Here is a 17,247-nt window from a genome sequence, read left to right as displayed (position 1 = left end):
CATATATATATATAGTATTAAGTTCGAAATTTTTTTAATATTAAAATAAGTATAAATAGTTTGATGTACTAAAATAAGTACTGGTATCTCTACTTTTTCTAATATATTAAGAAATTATAATTTAATACAAAGTTTTAATTATATTAATTTCGTTTGAAATATGTTAATAATATAAATAATTAACATATATTTAATCCTTAGTAACTATTACTCATAGTTATTAAAAGAAAAATTAATTTTAATATATAATAAATATTTAAGGATTATTTTACTCTTTTTATTTTTTATTTTGTAAATTTAAGATATATATTGTTCTTTTAAAATTAATCACATGTTAATTTTAATTTGTTTTAACAAATACACGTACTAATTTAAAAGTTAAAATACGTCATGAATTATATTAATTATTAATACAAATTAAAATAAAATTAAAATAATTATACTAAAATAAAATATATAATTATTTATTTATATTAGACAGACCATTTACCTTTAAAATAATAAGACCGAGACAAATATATAATATAAATAAAATTTCAAAAGGTAGTAGTTGGGAAAGTTAGTCCAAAGAACTTTACAGGAAACTTTCAGTTAAATTTACAATATTAAATTAATTTCACATCAATTCTCTAAGACTTTCCCAAAAAGAGGTACATTAATTAAAAAAACTGAAGCAATAATGACTACCCCTATCCTTGAATTCAAATGAATTGCACCATTTGAAAAGAAAAATCAAAGGGATGAAATTCAGAAAATCATAACCCTTACAAAGGGTAACATTGATTTTTCAGAAGTCAATCTTAGCAGGACCTATACCAAACCAAAAACCTTAATAGTGACAACGATTTCACAGTCAAAAATTAAAAACCCTTTTCCTATTGTTTTCACTATCTGCTCTCTTCATCTTCACATACACCTTCTACTTTTCCTCACCATTTGCCACTCTTTTGCTACCATCATTACAAGGTTTGTCTGGTAAATTGACGTGCACTCATCTCTCATCTCACGTTCTTGGTCTTATAAATATAGCATATTGTACGATGATATATGATATGATTGCTAACTTTTCCCAGGCTGAAGAACAGAAACTAAACTTTGGAACCCAAATAATGTCTTCTGATTCTGTTCTTCCTCTCCTTGAAACCCCCATCATTGTGAGCATGATTACTACCATTCTCATTCTCATAGTGATTCTTCTCAATTCAATTTATGAGTGTTATGTTTATTTGGCAGGTGGGATTTGGTGGGGTTGGGGTGGATTTTCTGGCAGTAGTGCCAGTTTTTCCTAAACCTGATGCCAAGATCAGAACCACTGAATTCAAGGTTTTTCCTTCTCTAGCTTCCACTCACGCTCTTTTCTTTCCTCTTTCTTCTATTATTGTTATTATCCTTGATGCTATCATGGTTACTATTCTGCCTTTTCAACACCTCAGATTTGTGATAACTTTGAGCACATCACACCAAGCATCATTAATTAAAATTAAAATGATATGGTTTTGGCTTCTGGGTCCTGAAAAACTTTTTGACGTTGACTTTAACAGTAACAAAACCATGTAACCAACTCTACCCACTCACTGTCGGTAGAGTGGACCACTATTTTTTCCTTTTACAACTTAAATAGATAAAATAATTTGCCTTTGTTTATTTAAAATAATGTCATCCTGATCACAACTTTAATTATAATGTGTGGCAAATTTTAATTTAATTGTTGCTTTTTACTGTATAGTACTGAATTATTATGGATAAACATTATCATTCTTGCTTGAGTAGCACTACTTCTATATATTTTTCAGAATTTTTCTGTTTTAACTCGGGCAAATTCACGGTGGATTTCTTTTTTCTTTTACTTTTTAAACATGAAAAATTATTATTTCTTGTTTTTTAAAATTACTTTTCCAGACTGATCACTTCCTAACATTTTTGGGTGATTAATGTTTTGTGCCATTTTTGTTTTGGCAGGTCCAAGGTGGTGGAAACACTGGAAATACTATGACATGTGCTGCCCGTTTGGGCTTAAAGCCAAGAATAATTTCTAAGGTTTATCTTGTTTGCATGACATAAGCTTATGATAGAGTACTAAACATCATGATTGGGGTTAATTTCTTATGATTATGCAATTTGAAATCTCTAGGTTTCAAATGATGCTCCGGGTAAGAGTATGATGGAGGAACTAGAGGCTGAAGGGGTGGATACCTCTTTTTTAGTGGTATGTATATGTCGATGTTTTTTTGTTAGTCTGAAGAGCAGACAGTTACAAGCACCTGGATGCTCTTCCTCCTACAAAAGGAAAAAGGAAAAAGGAAACAAAAGCAAGAATATTTTTAGTAAAAGTAATTAAACCTTGTATATACATACATACATACATATAACACATACACACACACATACATATAGAAAGCATATCTTGTGAGATACAATTTTAGTTAACTTTAGTCTTTTGACCATCGATTTTGATAGTGCTATTGACTCTTCTAATGCTTTTTCCTTTATACATGTAGTTGTTGAATCATAATAAAATACTCTTATTTTTGGTTGCATAACTTGCTACTTGGTCTGTAATAGCAGTATGAATAAATTCATGAAAAAGGTTGTAAATGGCACTTTATCCTTTTGTCATTTGCTCTTGGTTGTGGCAAGCAAAACAGTGCTCAACCCAATCTCTATTTTGAGGGTGTTCTTTCATTGATTCTTTTTTCCATTTCTTTTCAGGTCTCGGAGGAAGGGACTTCACCCTTTAGCTACATCATTGTTGACAGCCAAACGTATGTGACGTACTTAAACAATTTTTAAACAAGATCTATGTTTATTATCTTGGCTAAGTCTGTACATTTTCTCACTTGATGGGCTTGAAAAATGAAAGTTTTGACAATGACATTTTTGTAAGCACAAAACTTTAATGCAGTTCTTTAACTATTGTTCGTGTTGTTCTTTAGTCAGAATTAAAGTTTCACTTTAATCTGCATTATATATTTTTAACCTCCAAAGTATCATTACATGGATCAGGTAAAATTCTAATTTTTTAGTTAATTTTCACCAGAGAACAACACTAAGAATTTAAGAAAATTGCATTTAAGTTTCGTTCCTTTATCTAAATTTCTTTTGAAATAATGATAAAACTAGATTAAAGTTGTGAGTTTAACAGTGACTCAACATTCTTCTTTGTTTATATGTGCAATTTATACATTACAGTGGACATTTGCAAGAACATGATGGAAATACAGTAGAATAATATCTTCATATGAAAGTTTCTTTCTTGATAAATTGTCATGCCTAACTGAAATGATTTAAATGACTCCTTGTACCTGATTGATTCAGGTGTGCAAAATGATTAAACCTGGAAATTTAAACATTCAGGAAAACAAGGACATGTATATTCACCCCAGGATACCCTCCAATGGTTCCAGCTGATCTTCCAAAAGCCAATTTGTTGTCTGCACTGGATGGAGCAAGAGTGGTCTATTTTGATGCAAGGATGACTGACAGTGCTCTTGTCATTGCTCAAGAGGTAATTACATCTTAGTTGTTACCTAGTTTGGGTAATGCGAACTTCCATACTCATTAGATTTGTGCTCAAGTCAAATTTGTGACTGCTGTCAATACTTATTATGGTTACTAATTCAAATACCAGCAGTGATATAAAATAACAGATCATAAGCCTCGTAATTAGGATAGAAAACTTCAAATCCCTTTTTTGTATAAAGTATTGTGAAAATACACCTGATTATGCATCTGTAAATGAATCATTACTAGACTCACAAATGTTGTCCTTAATGTGATTGCTTTTGACATTTGAAGAGAAAGCATTTTGGTGAAACATAAGCTAAATTTAATTATATTTTGTCCTTTCAGGCATTTCGGCAGAATATATCTATCTTGATTGATGCTGAAAGGCCTAGGGAAGGGTTGAACGACCTCCTTGGATTGGCTGATTATGTTGTATGTTCTGAAAATTTTCCAAAGGCAAGTTACTCAAACTATCATGAAGTAGAATCCAAGAATATCTCAAATACTTGGGACCTGTGAGTCCTTTTCAAATTCAAAATTGTTTGTCTTATAGTCAGAAGGACCTAGGAGAACTATTTAATCAATTTTCTTTTGCAAATTCAAATTGTTTGTCCTATAGTCCGAAGAATACCCTAGGAAAACTATATAAAGCTTATAATAAAATGGAAATATGAGTTTGTTCCTATCTAACATGTGGAAGGACCTCCTTGTAGAGTAGAACTTGGGACTTGCTTTAGGGCGCATCATACATGTTACATCATAAAGCATAAAAAAAGAGGATTATGTAACATGCATGGTGTATGCATCCCCCACCCTCTTTCTAAAGGCATCCACCAGATTGTCCCATGGTGGATCTACGTTAGGAATGTGCCTTAACATCATTTATTACAGTTCTGTGAGTGAACAACTTGTCACTAACCATTTTCTTCCAAGTCTAACATGTGACCATTTTAAGGGCTCGTTTACTTTGAGAGAATCTGTTCTGTTTCCATTTTCTGTTTTCACTTAAAATTACAAAAATTTCACCATTTGTTTCCTAATTTTAAAGATTTGTACTAGAAACCATGAAATCAGCTTTCATTGTTTTCAGGAATTCTTTCCTAATTTCATCTTTTTCGATTTTAAAGTTGTTAGAGAACTAACTGAAACATTTTATTCATTCATTCACCCTTACAAGGTTGAATGTTTGGACATTATTTTATTTCATGTATGGTTCTCTATTCTACTTGGTTGAACTGTTTGTGTGATATTTCTTTCTATATGAATTGTATTTATGATTTGAGTAACAATTTGACAGGCCTGGACAGAGGCATCATCTATTCCAAGAGCACTACTTTCAATTATTTTAAGGTTGCCAAGACTTAAATTTGCAATTGTAACTTTGGGAAAAGAAGGCTGCATAATGCTTGAGAAGTGTGTAGATGATGGTAAAAATACTTGTTTACTTCTTGTTTTTGGCCCTATCAAGTTGAATTCATATGAAAAAATAGGCAGAAAGTGTAGTATCTGGATAAATAGTTTTTTTTACAATTAAATTCTTCTGTAGCATAAGTTGCAATTACTTTCTGGCAGAGAGTTCTCATGTAGAAGAGATGGATGTTGACACCTGTCTGACATCATTAACAAAAACAAAGGACGATAGCACAGCCATGCCAACCTGCATAGCCTCGGTAATAACCTGCTATTTATTGTTAAAATTCTAGGTGAGCTCTGATTGTGCAATGTGTTCTCTTATTTATTAAACCATTGGACCCTGTAGGCATATGGGCTGAACTGCTTCTAATAATCTGTCATATGAAACACTACTAGTACTAGTACAAAGTCGTCACTTACACAAGACTTGTCTGTTTTATCAAATGGCACAAGAGCTTGTCCAACTGGTAGATATATACATATTTCTGGTAGAGATTGTTCAGAAAAAAAGAGTCACATTTTAAATGTCCAAAATGGGAGAAAGTTAATTTAGGTTAGTATTCCTGGGGCAAGATAACATTGGTTAACAGAATACTGCAAAAGCAACTGATACTTTTCCCATGGATATATGGACATGGCAAAGAAACTGAGACTTTTTGCACAACTTATTTTTATTGTGGAAAGAGAGTTAGTTGATCCTTTGGCAATTAAGATAAGTACAGATCAAAACTTCTTTTCATGTTGATCAAATGATCGGCAACCTAAAGGTATGCGATGGGATACCTTTTTTGCAAAGGCATTTTGATTCAAATGTCATGTAACTTGAAATTTCTAGCATTCTATTAATTGAGGTTAAAAATTTCTATACCTGTAACACCATTTTTCATAACTCTGATTTATGGTAAATGTTGGCTAAACAATGTCTGGTTGCATTATATTCATGTAAAATCCTCTTGGATGGATCTTTTTGCTTAATCCTCCCAGCCAGTTACAAAATTAATAGCTGAAGGGATAGGATCTGTGTGTGGGAGGTTATATTTTGGGACAACTGAAAAGATTCCACCATCAGAGCTTATTGATACAACAGGTGCCGGGGATGCATTTACAGGAGCTGTTTTATATGGTAAGCGCAATCTCTTCATATAGGAATTTTCTGTTTTTTCCTCTATACAGATTCTACCCAATTTCAGAGATAGAGTTATATTGTTCACCGTAATTCTATTGTATCCATCACTTCTTCCCTCTCTAACTTTTGATCATGTCATTTGTTCACTGGCTTGTTAGTTTTGCTCCTTTGATGCTACAATTTCAGAATTTACATGGTGGTTATTTTATCTGCAGCGATCTGTGCCAACTTGCCACCAAAAAAAATGTTGCCTTTTGCTTCTTATGTGGTAAGCAAGAAACGAGATGGCTTAATTTGGATTTATAACGTAATCAATGGTATCACATGCAAAAAGTTGTACACAAATACAGAACAATAGAGAAACACACGTGTTTTTTTTATACTTTTCTATGTTCAACTTAATTGGAAATTTGAAGATAATCAAGATTGCTTTTGATGCTAATTACAGGCAGCTGCCAAATGTAGAGCCCTTGGAGCTCGTGCTGGCCTTCCATACCGCACCAATCCATACCTGACATCTTTTACTGAGAGTATAGTATAGAGTCCTAAACAGTTCATCTAAATCCTAGATTAATCATGCAAGAAACAAGGCTTCAGTGTAGGAATTTTTCTGCTGTCTTCCAGTTTATAATTAATCATACAGCTCAAATGTTTGTGTTTTTATGTCTTAGTGTAGCTAATTGTAACTTAAATTGTATAGATGTTGATAAAAATGTGTGTCAAGTTCCAAGTTTCTAAGATCTACTTTTTGCAATAAAGTGTATTTCTCTATCAAGATTGCTTTTTGTTATTCTTCTCGCTTCTTTTTCTTGTTTTGTTAGCTTCTTTTCTTCCTAGAGTTCTTATTTTTTATTTAGAATTTGAAGAAACATTGGCATTCAGTGGTTCAAGTAATGCTTAATTTTCAATGTTATTTTGAAATCAAAGCATTCAAGTTTATATAAAATTTGTAATAGAGTATAATATAGGTTGATTCTCAACAAACAAATATGTATTGTATTTAAATTTTAATATTCTTTCTATGCATACTAATTTAAACATTTTTAGAATTTAAGTAAAATTCAAATAGAATTAAAATACAAACGAAGATTAAAAACAGAAATAATTAAAAATGAAAGGTTAATTCACAAATTTACTATTCATAGAATTCATTTATGTTCTTCAAAGTTTAAACAAGTATACAGTTCAGTAAATTAATTCAATCGAATAAGAATCATTGATTACTCAAATTAATAGAAAATTGAAAAACACTAAACTAAAACTGAAAAAAAACACCCTCAAAGTGATTACTTAGCAAGACGCTCTCAATTTTTTTTAAAATGTTGCACCTATTTATATATTTTACGTAAATAAGCAAATTTACAAAAAAAGGTTATGGAGAATTTTATTTACAGTCACAATTTTTAAATAAAGAAATTATATTTAAAAGTACGAATTTAGGGTTATTTTACTTTTCTTTTTCTTTTATTGATGAAGTGCAGCACCTTTTTGGCTTTTTATATTTTTCCTAAAATCGTAACACGGTTTTTAATCATGTTTGTTTTCTATTTTTTAAAATTTTTTATTATAATCATTATGATACATAACTATGTGTAATATTATGATTTAAAAAAATCCAAAAAACAGTCTTGTGTTTAAATCGATAGATTTAGTGACCTATAGGAATGAATAAGATCATGTGTTTCAAAACAATGAAAAGGCAATCTAAAATTATGTTTCAGAAAAGACAAAAACTAGAAATGTAATCCACTTCACAAACTAACCATGAAAAGTTATTGGAAAAAATATTTGACACAATTTATTATTTATTTATATTATTATGCTGATATACTTTAAATTTAATGAATAAATGACACATATAATTGTAAAACTTTTTGTGTTAGTATATTATTTTCTAAAATTATATTTATAAAATAAAAATTTTACACAAAAATTAATTTAATTTACATAAAATCATCTTAATAATAAAGATATTAAAAGAAAGGATTAAAACAAAAATAATTAGTATTTAAAAATTTCATAAGAAAATCATCATATGAGATAGTTAGATTAGAGTTTAATATGTTGAGACTTGGAAAATACATAGGAATAGGAATATTGGTAGATGAGATACAGTTCGAGTAAAATTAATCTAATTTAATATTAAAAATTTTGAGCTATAAATAGAAAATTAACTAATCGAAATTTTACAAAAGTTATCATTTTTCTAAAACATACTTATATTCTCTTCTTAGGATTTTTTTTTTTCCCATTTGATAAGAGATTTTTTTTATGTAAATAAAATGTTGTATGAGAGCTCATGTTTATGGAGTTTTGTACAAAGAGTTTAAGTTGAGGTAAGGAAGGTTAATTGTTCTATTGGGTTTGTTTTTTTTTTTTAAATTAGTTTATGTTTTTTGTGTGGATGAATGTAAGTTAAGTTATGATGAGTTGAAAAGTAATTTATACTGATCGTTTTGTTGTTCGTGAATGTTTTGATTGAATCAAACGAATCAGTGTGGTTGAAGTTTTATGTTAAAAATATAAGATATAAAATCAAGGGTGTTGCTCCCTCCACCTTCACAGTCTTTTCCCTCCACCTCCCCAATTATCTTTAATTCCAATTATATCCTTAAAATTAAAATTTTTTATTTTTATTATTTTATTATTTTAATATTTTAATATTTAAATATAAACTAATATAAATATACATTATTAAAATACATTAAAAAGATATTCAAAAATAATAAACCAAAATATTAAAATATCTAATAAAATAATAACAGAAACATAAAATTAAAACAAAGCTTAAACGGATGACATCCTTCAACGGGTGTCAACATCCGTTTAAGGCGGATGTCGACATCCGTTTTGCCTTAAACGGATGTGAAGGATGTCATCCGTTTAGGCTTCGTTTTCATTTTACGTTTTAGAGTTAAAGGATTATTGGAAAGATTATTGGAAGGATTATTGGAAGGGTTTAGGGTTTAGGGTTTAGGATTATTGGAAGGATTATGACTACGTACCTGGAGAGGAACCACGACAAGCACATTACACCACAAACGCACTGCACCACGTACTGCACCGAAAGCAAGAGGAAGATTGCTTGATAATTCTTTTCACGATCACTGAGCTTTGCAGAAAAATATTTTACTCATACAAGGAACTACGTAGGTTATCAGTGAAATATGTTATAAATGAGTAAAATTAAAAAACAATAATTTTAAAAATAAAATTTTACTGAGGGGCAAAATAGTAAAGGGAAGGTGGAGGGAGAAGGCTGTGGTAGTGGAGGAAGCAACACCCTAAAATCAATTCTAAAAAACAAAAATTCACCTCATTAGGTGTTTTAAGTGGTTACGTAACAATAACAGTCATTTAATAATATAATTTGTTCTTGTTGACATTTTATTTTTAACTATTTAAATGTCATCAGTAAAAAATAACTAAATTAAATATAAATTACGAAATTAAAAAATACATTGAACATTACAAAAAATAATATCAAACAAAATTCACGAAAATAAAGATAAATTGGTATTAAATTTTATATTTAAAATAACTTCCCTTACTTGTCTTGAAATTAAACCAAAGAAAGAAAATTTTTACTTTGAAAAGATGTTTCTTTTAGGAAATATATAAAACGGTACAATATATGAAAAATATATACAGAAATGAAATATTTAATTATGGCAAAATATGAAGCAAAAGAAAAAGAAAATGGTAGGTTGAAATAGAAGCAAAGTTGATGAAGTTGAATCTGGCGCCACCACCACTCACTCACTCTCACTCGCTAACAAACCAAAAGATGTTGAACCTCTGCGCTGTTATTCCCAATGCTTCTTCAACCTTCACATCCAGCGTTCAACCTCACCCATTTCTCAACTTCGTCAATGTAATTCACTCTCCCTCTCATCTTCTTTCTCTCTCTGCTAATTCTGTAACTATTTGTTCTTAATTTGCTCTTTTTGTCTCAATTACTTTGTTTGGGTCAAAGAGAAGGAGAAGACCTCGCTGCAGGGTTACCATGTCCTCCGATCCTCAAAACGCCGTCGTTGTAAGCTCTCTCTCTATATACATCATTCCATTTGAAGCATTGTCGTCAAAATTAGAGAGTTTATTTCTTTAATCTTTACATATGTATGTATGCATATATGTGTGTGTGCAGGTGGGATGTGGAGGAGTGTCTGTCGATTTCTTGGCAAGCGTGGCCGCTTATCCTAAGCCAGATGACAAAATCAGAACCACAAATTTGAAGGTACCTTCTTCTTTCACTTTTCATGAATAATTTTGTGTTGTGCTAACATTTGCTGGTGGTTTTTATCAGGTTCAAGGAGGTGGCAATGCTGGTAATGCCTTAACCTGCCTTGCTCGCTTGGGCCTAAACGCAAGGCTTATTTCCAAGGTTGTTTTTTTCATTTAAATAAACTAAAGTTTTAATTTTTATGCACTTAGAATTAAAAAAAATATATATATATATTACACTGTCAATTAATCAGAAATCACTGTGGCTATGACTTTTAAGGTAATTTGCTGTATTATTCAATAGATTTGGTATACGTATCAGTTTGTCATTTGATGAAAGTGTAAAACCTTTAAATGATCAATGGTTCAGTGCACTATTTACTCATGTCCCTCAGAATTTCTTTTGTAAAAATAAAGCTATCGATAATATTTAATGGTTTAAATTTTATACTGATACACACACGGTTGGACAATTATTAGGTTGCTGATGACAGTCAAGGCAGGGGTATATTAGACGAGCTGCGAGCTGATGGTGTAGATACATCCTTTATAGTGGTACTTTTTAAGACGGCTCTCTTTGTAATTTTTACTCTTTGTGTTGGATATGAACGATATTATGATTCCATGGTGAAGTCGCTATTAGCTTCTTTTAACTCTTCACCAGGTTGTGTATGTTTCTGTATGTATACATTTTTCTTAACTTAAATGCTATTGATGCTCTCAATGTTGTCTTTACACTCCCCACTAACTACTTTTTGTAATTTCCTCGAGTGTATGTTCTGAATTTTGCAATTAAAAGCAGTTAGTGATGGTTGAGAATAGACAATTAAGAGAGCATCTGCCCTAACTATTTTTTTTAATAATTTTTTCAGTGGATGCATTCCCTGTTATTTGCAGGTGTCTAAGGAGGGAACATCACCATTTACATATATTATTGTCGACACCCAAACGTAATGGTCATTGGCTTACATATATGTTACATATCTTGACTTTACTGAGTATATTCATGGTCTAATTACGAAGAGGTGGGGGCACAGAGTATGATTTGTGTATCTAGTCAAGATTTGGATCACTGTCAACTGAATGTTTTTAGCATAAAATTGTAGACATGCTGCTGTACTTCTATTTGCTTTGAAGAATAAAAATAGGAGGAAATGAACAGAAGCTGCAAACTTTTCAGTTTTACTTTTACATGTCTATTGACTATAACTTGCATGTCTCCATTATCTTGTGTTTATCCATAATTGGCCTACACTTGTTTCAACGAACCTTCACTGCATGAATGAGACAGAAATTGCTCATTAGTCGTAATAATACAAAAAAAAAACTATTTGCTATCATTATTAATTATAAATTGAGTTCTTTAAGCATTGTAACCTGACTTCATTGCTATCTTCTAGGGAGATTGTTGATAATTTTATTGGTAACCTGATTCATTCGAAGTGTGATTTTTCAGGAAGACCCGTACTTGTATACATACCCCAGGATATCCTCCAATGATACCAGACAACCTGCCAAAATCAAGTTTGTTATCTGCATTGGATGGAGCAAAATTTGCTTATTTTGATGGCAGGTTGCCTGACACTGCTCTACTTGTTGCCCAAGAGGTTATCATCTGTACAATTTATTTGCAACTGTGATGCAAACTATAAGGCCTAGTCATATTTCATAGTTGAATCAGCAAGAAGGAAAATAGAAGCTGAAGGCTTGAAGCATGCAAAATTTAAAAGAAGCATACACTTGTTGAATAGAAAAAGGGAAAATTTAAGGGGGAGCGGGGTGGAACCAACCAACCAACCTTAGGGAGAGAGCTTTTTACGAGTATAGTTTTACTAGTTTGTGAATACTACAAGTACCATTTATGTAATTTCCCTTGGTATTTACTAGTTTGTGAATACTACAAGTACCATTTATGTAATTTCCCTTGGTATTCTTTTACACATTTCTCTCTTTTATCTGTTTTCCCCTGCCTGTAAAGGAAGTTGGGGATGGACAAAGAGAGCTTCATCCGAAGGGAAGCAAACAAAATTTTATATTTTTTCAGTGCAGGCAGTGAAAAAGAATATACCCATCTTAATTGATGCAGAAAGGCCAAGGGAAGGGTTGGACGATATCCTAAAACTAGCTGATTATGTTGTATGCTCAGCAAAGTTTCCAAAGGTAAGTGTGTTTTTTCTCTAGAATTGGTGACAAATGTATTATACCAGATTTTCTCTCATCAATATTGTTTTCATTTCATAAATGTTGAAATGATTTTAACAGTCCACTTTGCTGTTCCCAGCCAATCAGTAAATGTTTTATTTACTTTGTAAAATATATGCTGTTATCTCTCAAGAAAAGAAAAATCTATTCTCTTCCTTTGTGCGTTTGGCACGCTCATATTTGTAATATCGAACATTAGCACGCTATTCATTTCAGTTATCTACTCTGTATGCTATTCTTTTTGTGATGGAAAAGGGACATTGCTTTCTTGATTCCAATGGTACATATCATTTCCCTTTTCTGTTTGCCGTAACTTTTTTTTTTTATTTCATACACCTATATATCCATTTATTTTACTGAAACCTTATTTTTACTCCATTCTGTGGGTTTAATTATTAAATAAACATGTACTCTTTTCTGCTGACAGGCATGGACAGAGGCATCCACTCTTCCACAAGCACTTGTTTCTATGCTTTTAATGTTGCCCAACATAAAATTTGTGATTGTAACTTTGGGAAAAGATGGATGCATAATGCTGGAGAGAACGGCTGATAGTATGTATAGATGATAGTGGCCATATTAGCATATTTTATTCGGTTTTCATGTAAAGATAGTTTCATTTACTGAGCCTTTTCTGGCATCAGGTCCTTCTGCAGAAGAAGTGGATGCTGACACCTTATTGGAATCATTGGAGTTAAAAAGGAATAAGAGTGTATCCACCCCAACCTGCATACAATCAGTAATGTCAACAAAACCCGGAATTATTTTTCCTTGATTTTGGTATTACTGAAATCTCACCCCAAGTTTTATGACACTGTATGGGGTAGGGTGGGCTACTTAGAACAACTGATGTTGTTGGGCTATATCAAACACCCAGCTTTTAGTAAGAAAAATGTTAGCAACACACGCTATGTTATTGGCTGAAATTTATTGAAAATCACAAATCTGTATGATTCCCACTTCTTTTCAATTAATTTTAACTAATACTACTGAGAATGTTGCTATCACTTCTCTCTTTTGTAAAATCATTTACGATGTACTAATGTATTTGGTAAGGGCTTCAAAAAAAATTTATTTGTAAAGCTTGGACACTAACACAGACATAGAGACAGAAAAAATTCTAAAATTTGTGCGATAAGGACATGGAGCATACTTTCTTGACATTTTGTTAAGAATTTCCTAAATGAAATTGTCAGTAGTTTAACTGGCTACAAACAAGTACAATTTTTCTGTTAAAAGATTTTAAATATTGTGTCTGGGGAGTGTGGTGTAGAAGTGTCTGTGTCCAACTTGCAGACACAGCACTAAATGGTGTGTTTATACTATATGAGATTTTTCTCTAGCTCTAATTTTGGATTATCTTCGGTTTGAACCAATTTCAAATCACTGAAGTGAATTGTTGCGTTCACAATTAACACCAGTGTTATAATGCTTAAACCAAGCATTGGTGCGTGTTTTTTAGACATTCACAAGATGAATATATTGTCTCACACTAACATGAGCTAGACATTTTTTGCAAACCGTTCTGATGTAGCCTCTAAAACTCATTTTTTCTTATTTCTAGCAATATTAGTAAAGGATAGGGATGACAGAAAACCTTTGCAGAAATGACCAAATATAACCTACATTCTTTTGCCAATCTTTGACATGGAAGACTCTGAAACCATTAAACCGCCAAGGCAATCTTTGTCTACGTTTAAACCAATACAAAGGAAGATTGAGCAACTTGTGTTTAGTATTCCTTGTCACTCTATGTTTTAGTCTTGGATTGCAGCGTTCAACTTAATCTCTTCTACATACTAATTTCTTTATTTTCAGAGTTAATATGTAAATTGATAGCAGTGTTACAGATAAATAAAAGTATTCTACAGCCATTCAAAGTAAAGCCAAGTACTTGGATCCTTGAGGTTCTAGGAATAGGGATTGTAACTTAAAAAATTCACGTTCTTGTTTGGGATTTTGGTCAACTTTTTAGTCATACGTTTTTCCCTTTGATTCACCCAGTCAGTGGCAAAATTGAAGGCAGAGGGGATAGGAACAGTTAGTGGGAAGTTATATGTTGGAACAGCCGAGAGTATTCCACCATCAGAGCTTGTTGATACCACTGGTGCTGGGGATGCTTTTATTGGGGCTGTAATCTATGGTAAACTCTACAGCTTTGCTAAATCTTTTTCTCAGTCTTTGGCAAGGCCGTGATATCAGAATGTGCGACTTGCATATAAACTTCCACATGTCTTATGTTTATTCTTCCTGAAACCATATTTAACTTCTCTGAATACACGGATGACATCTGTTCTGTGCTTATTATTTTCAGCTATCTGTGCCAAGTTTACTCCAGAGACAATGCTATCCTTTGCTGCTAGTGTGGTATGCGATCTTATACTCAATTATCATTGCACGCGCACACACAAATACAATGTGCTATATGCATGGCTTATTTTGTACTTCAATTGGGACAATGCAAATGGAGTGAATCTATTGAACTAAAGTATATATTTTATTATTCGATTGGATAATTTTTTGCCCACAAATGACTCTAAACTGAACCCTTCGCATTGAGGGAATGGGTCAGGTTCGAGAGCTTATTCATTTTATTGCCACTTCAGGCAGGTGCCAAGTGCAGGGATCTAGGAGCACGGAGTGGTCTTCCTTATCGTGCAGATCCACACTTTCAATCCTTTATATTGGAGAATTTGAGTACTTCATCTTAACATGTAATAATAGGTACCTGTATTCTGTTTCCAAAGCTAGGTTTTCCGTTAGTTAGTTATCCAACAGTTTCAAGTATAAATAGCTTGTAATCTTCCATTTCAGATGAGATGTCTTCATTGGGATATTCGACTTAGTTGTTCAGTGGAGCTAATGATCATGGCATTTAAACTTTTTGCCTTTTCTATATATTTGACTTTTTGTAGTGGAAATGAGGATAGTATCTGCTTTTTAGTTTTCACTTCGCTTGAGTTAACTTCCTCATGGATTACAATGAAATCATAAGATAGTGTGTTTTGGTGCTGTGAAGAAAATTGAAGGTTTTGACACAATAGAAAAAAATAAATGAAAGGTTGTTACCGACAACTTTATTTGATCAGTATAAAACTTAGAAAGCTAGAAAAATTTATAAAATGGAAATTCATATCCTAACTTCTTTATACAGAATGTAATTTAAAAAAAGCTACCATTTCTACAAATTTTAAGTTCAGATAATTGAACATTCTCTACCAAAGTATGTATAGGAAGTTATCCTTTCATATACATGTTGCTTTTAGGTTGCGGTTGTTTAAAAAAGTCAGGAAAATTTACCAGAATGTGTAGGCTATACACAATCTTGTTAGATTTTTTTTTTTTTTAAGTCCTACTTCTATTGTTATTTTTGTTTATTGTAGTCATGTTTATTAAACATAATTTTTATTAGTTTTAGTGAAACCCTACTTATCAGGTATAACTTTTATTTTTATTTTTACTAAAATTGTGTTTGATAAATATAATTTTGATACAAAATAGTAGAATGTGTAATTTTAATAAAAAAATATAATAAATAAATAACATTTGTGTTGTTAAAAATAATAAAAAATAAAAAGTTGAAATGGTGTTCGAGTAACACGATTTCTCGAGTAACACGATTTCTTGGTATACTTCATACTTCACATGACTTCCCAAATTTTGATAATTTCTTAACAATTGCTGTAGAATGATAAATTTTTCAAGAAATTAAAATGGATATTTGGTTATATACCGAAAGTTCTAAATGAAGAAAATAAAACAAACAAAATTTAATTTCACAATAAAATTAAAAAATTAAAGTCATATTTAACTCTTCAATTAAAAGTAATAATCATCTCAAATGAAAACTAATCTGTTATTTTTCTATTGTAACAAAATTTAATGTGTTCCATCTCAACAAACAATCTCCAATTCTTCCAAATGTGAAAATGTTCAAGGATAAATCGTTAAGTATAACACAAATAAAACACTCAGATAATTGAAATAACTTAACGCTAACAAAAAGATTCAAAACACACAATTAAAATAATGCAGCAATCCTCTAACTAAAAAAATAATAGAAATGCATAATATAAAAAATAGAAACCAATATTAATAAAAGTGTTAGTAGCATAAAAATAGCCTTCACCTGATCCAAGCCTCCTCCTCCAATGTACAATTGTTAACAATCAAACCCATCTACAATTATCCTGGAAATTCTACTAGCATGTCTATTTCAATTTCATTTCATTTCAAATTTAATAATTATCCTTTATATTCCTTCCAACCCATAATTTCTACTCCTAAAGTAATTATTTATAAGAAACAATTAAAAAACCAACAGTCTAATCTAAAGTATTTATTTATAAGAAACAATGATAGAAGTAAGCCTGTAAAATAAAATGAATCAAATAGCTCAACTATTTCTGCAATAACCGAAATTGAGCTTCCATCAGGAATAAAAAATGTTATCTGGTCACATAAAAATCAAATAGAGTTGGAGAATTCGATCATTCGCATAAAATTTCCCATTGCAACGCAAAGGCGACACATTCTTCTTTTGAAATGGTTCAGAACAAAATCACAACATAGTACATTTTTCTAAGATGATTAATTGAGCATGAAATGCCCGTCTGAATAAGAAAATCACTGCTTGTTCAGCCAAGAATGCAGTAATATATACATTGTGCACAATTACCCAGGAACATTTCATCCTGTATCATGTATAAGGATAACCTTTATTTGAGTGCCCGTAAATGCACCTAAAAGACTTTGTTTTTTTCCAAATAAAGTTCACA

General features: G+C 31.3%; 1 protein-coding gene and 1 pseudogene across 3 annotated transcripts; both read left to right on the top strand.

Moving 5' to 3' along the window:
* Positions 1–907: 907 nt before the first annotated feature.
* LOC124842105 (uncharacterized) lies at positions 908–6,818 on the top strand (annotated as a pseudogene). The gene is made up of 13 exons (XR_015781654.1): positions 908–975; positions 1,074–1,154; positions 1,234–1,323; positions 1,960–2,037; positions 2,132–2,206; positions 2,710–2,762; positions 3,355–3,505; positions 3,850–3,960; positions 4,802–4,931; positions 5,077–5,174; positions 5,902–6,040; positions 6,259–6,311; positions 6,492–6,818. The product of XR_015781654.1 is annotated as an uncharacterized LOC124842105 (transcript).
* Positions 6,819–9,750: 2,932 nt separating this feature from the next.
* Positions 9,751–15,390, top strand: LOC124842102 (uncharacterized). 2 transcript variants are annotated; one of them, XM_088096775.1, is made up of 13 exons: positions 9,756–9,917; positions 10,020–10,079; positions 10,191–10,280; positions 10,350–10,427; positions 10,748–10,822; positions 11,165–11,217; positions 11,724–11,874; positions 12,317–12,427; positions 12,897–13,023; positions 13,114–13,208; positions 14,474–14,612; positions 14,784–14,836; positions 15,076–15,390. In XM_088096775.1, exons 1-13 carry the CDS (start codon positions 9,771–9,773, stop codon positions 15,178–15,180), a joined length of 1,284 nt encoding a protein of 427 aa, XP_087952901.1. In that variant the 5' UTR covers positions 9,756–9,770; the 3' UTR covers positions 15,181–15,390. The 2 variants fall into 2 exon arrangements, with proteins under 2 accessions (XP_087952900.1, XP_087952901.1); XM_088096774.1 differs by lacking the exon at positions 15,076–15,390 and having other exon boundaries at positions 9,751–9,917; positions 14,784–15,069.
* The last annotated feature ends 1,857 nt before the right edge of the window (positions 15,391–17,247 follow it).

The sequence above is a fragment of the Vigna umbellata genome, chromosome 8, assembly GCF_029865625.1.
Source record: "Vigna umbellata cultivar VRB3 chromosome 8, Vumbellata_1.0, whole genome shotgun sequence".
NCBI classification, from domain to species: Eukaryota; Viridiplantae; Streptophyta; class Magnoliopsida; order Fabales; family Fabaceae; genus Vigna; species Vigna umbellata.
Note: the sequence above shows the minus strand (reverse complement) of the source record. Positions and strands in the feature narration are given on the sequence as shown.

What these genes read in the sequence shown, in the direction of transcription:
- LOC124842102 (XM_088096774.1), top strand. Translation starts at nt 9,771, where the DNA reads ATGAAGTTGAATCTGGCGCCACCACCACTCACTCACTCTCACTCGCTA. An exon ending in CTCTACTTGTTGCCCAAGAG is followed by an intron (nt 11,875 to 12,316) that starts GTTATCATCTGT and finishes TTTTCAGTGCAG; the next exon opens with GCAGTGAAAAAGAATATACC. An exon ending in GCTCAGCAAAGTTTCCAAAG is followed by an intron (nt 12,428 to 12,896) that starts GTAAGTGTGTTT and finishes TTCTGCTGACAG; the next exon opens with GCATGGACAGAGGCATCCAC.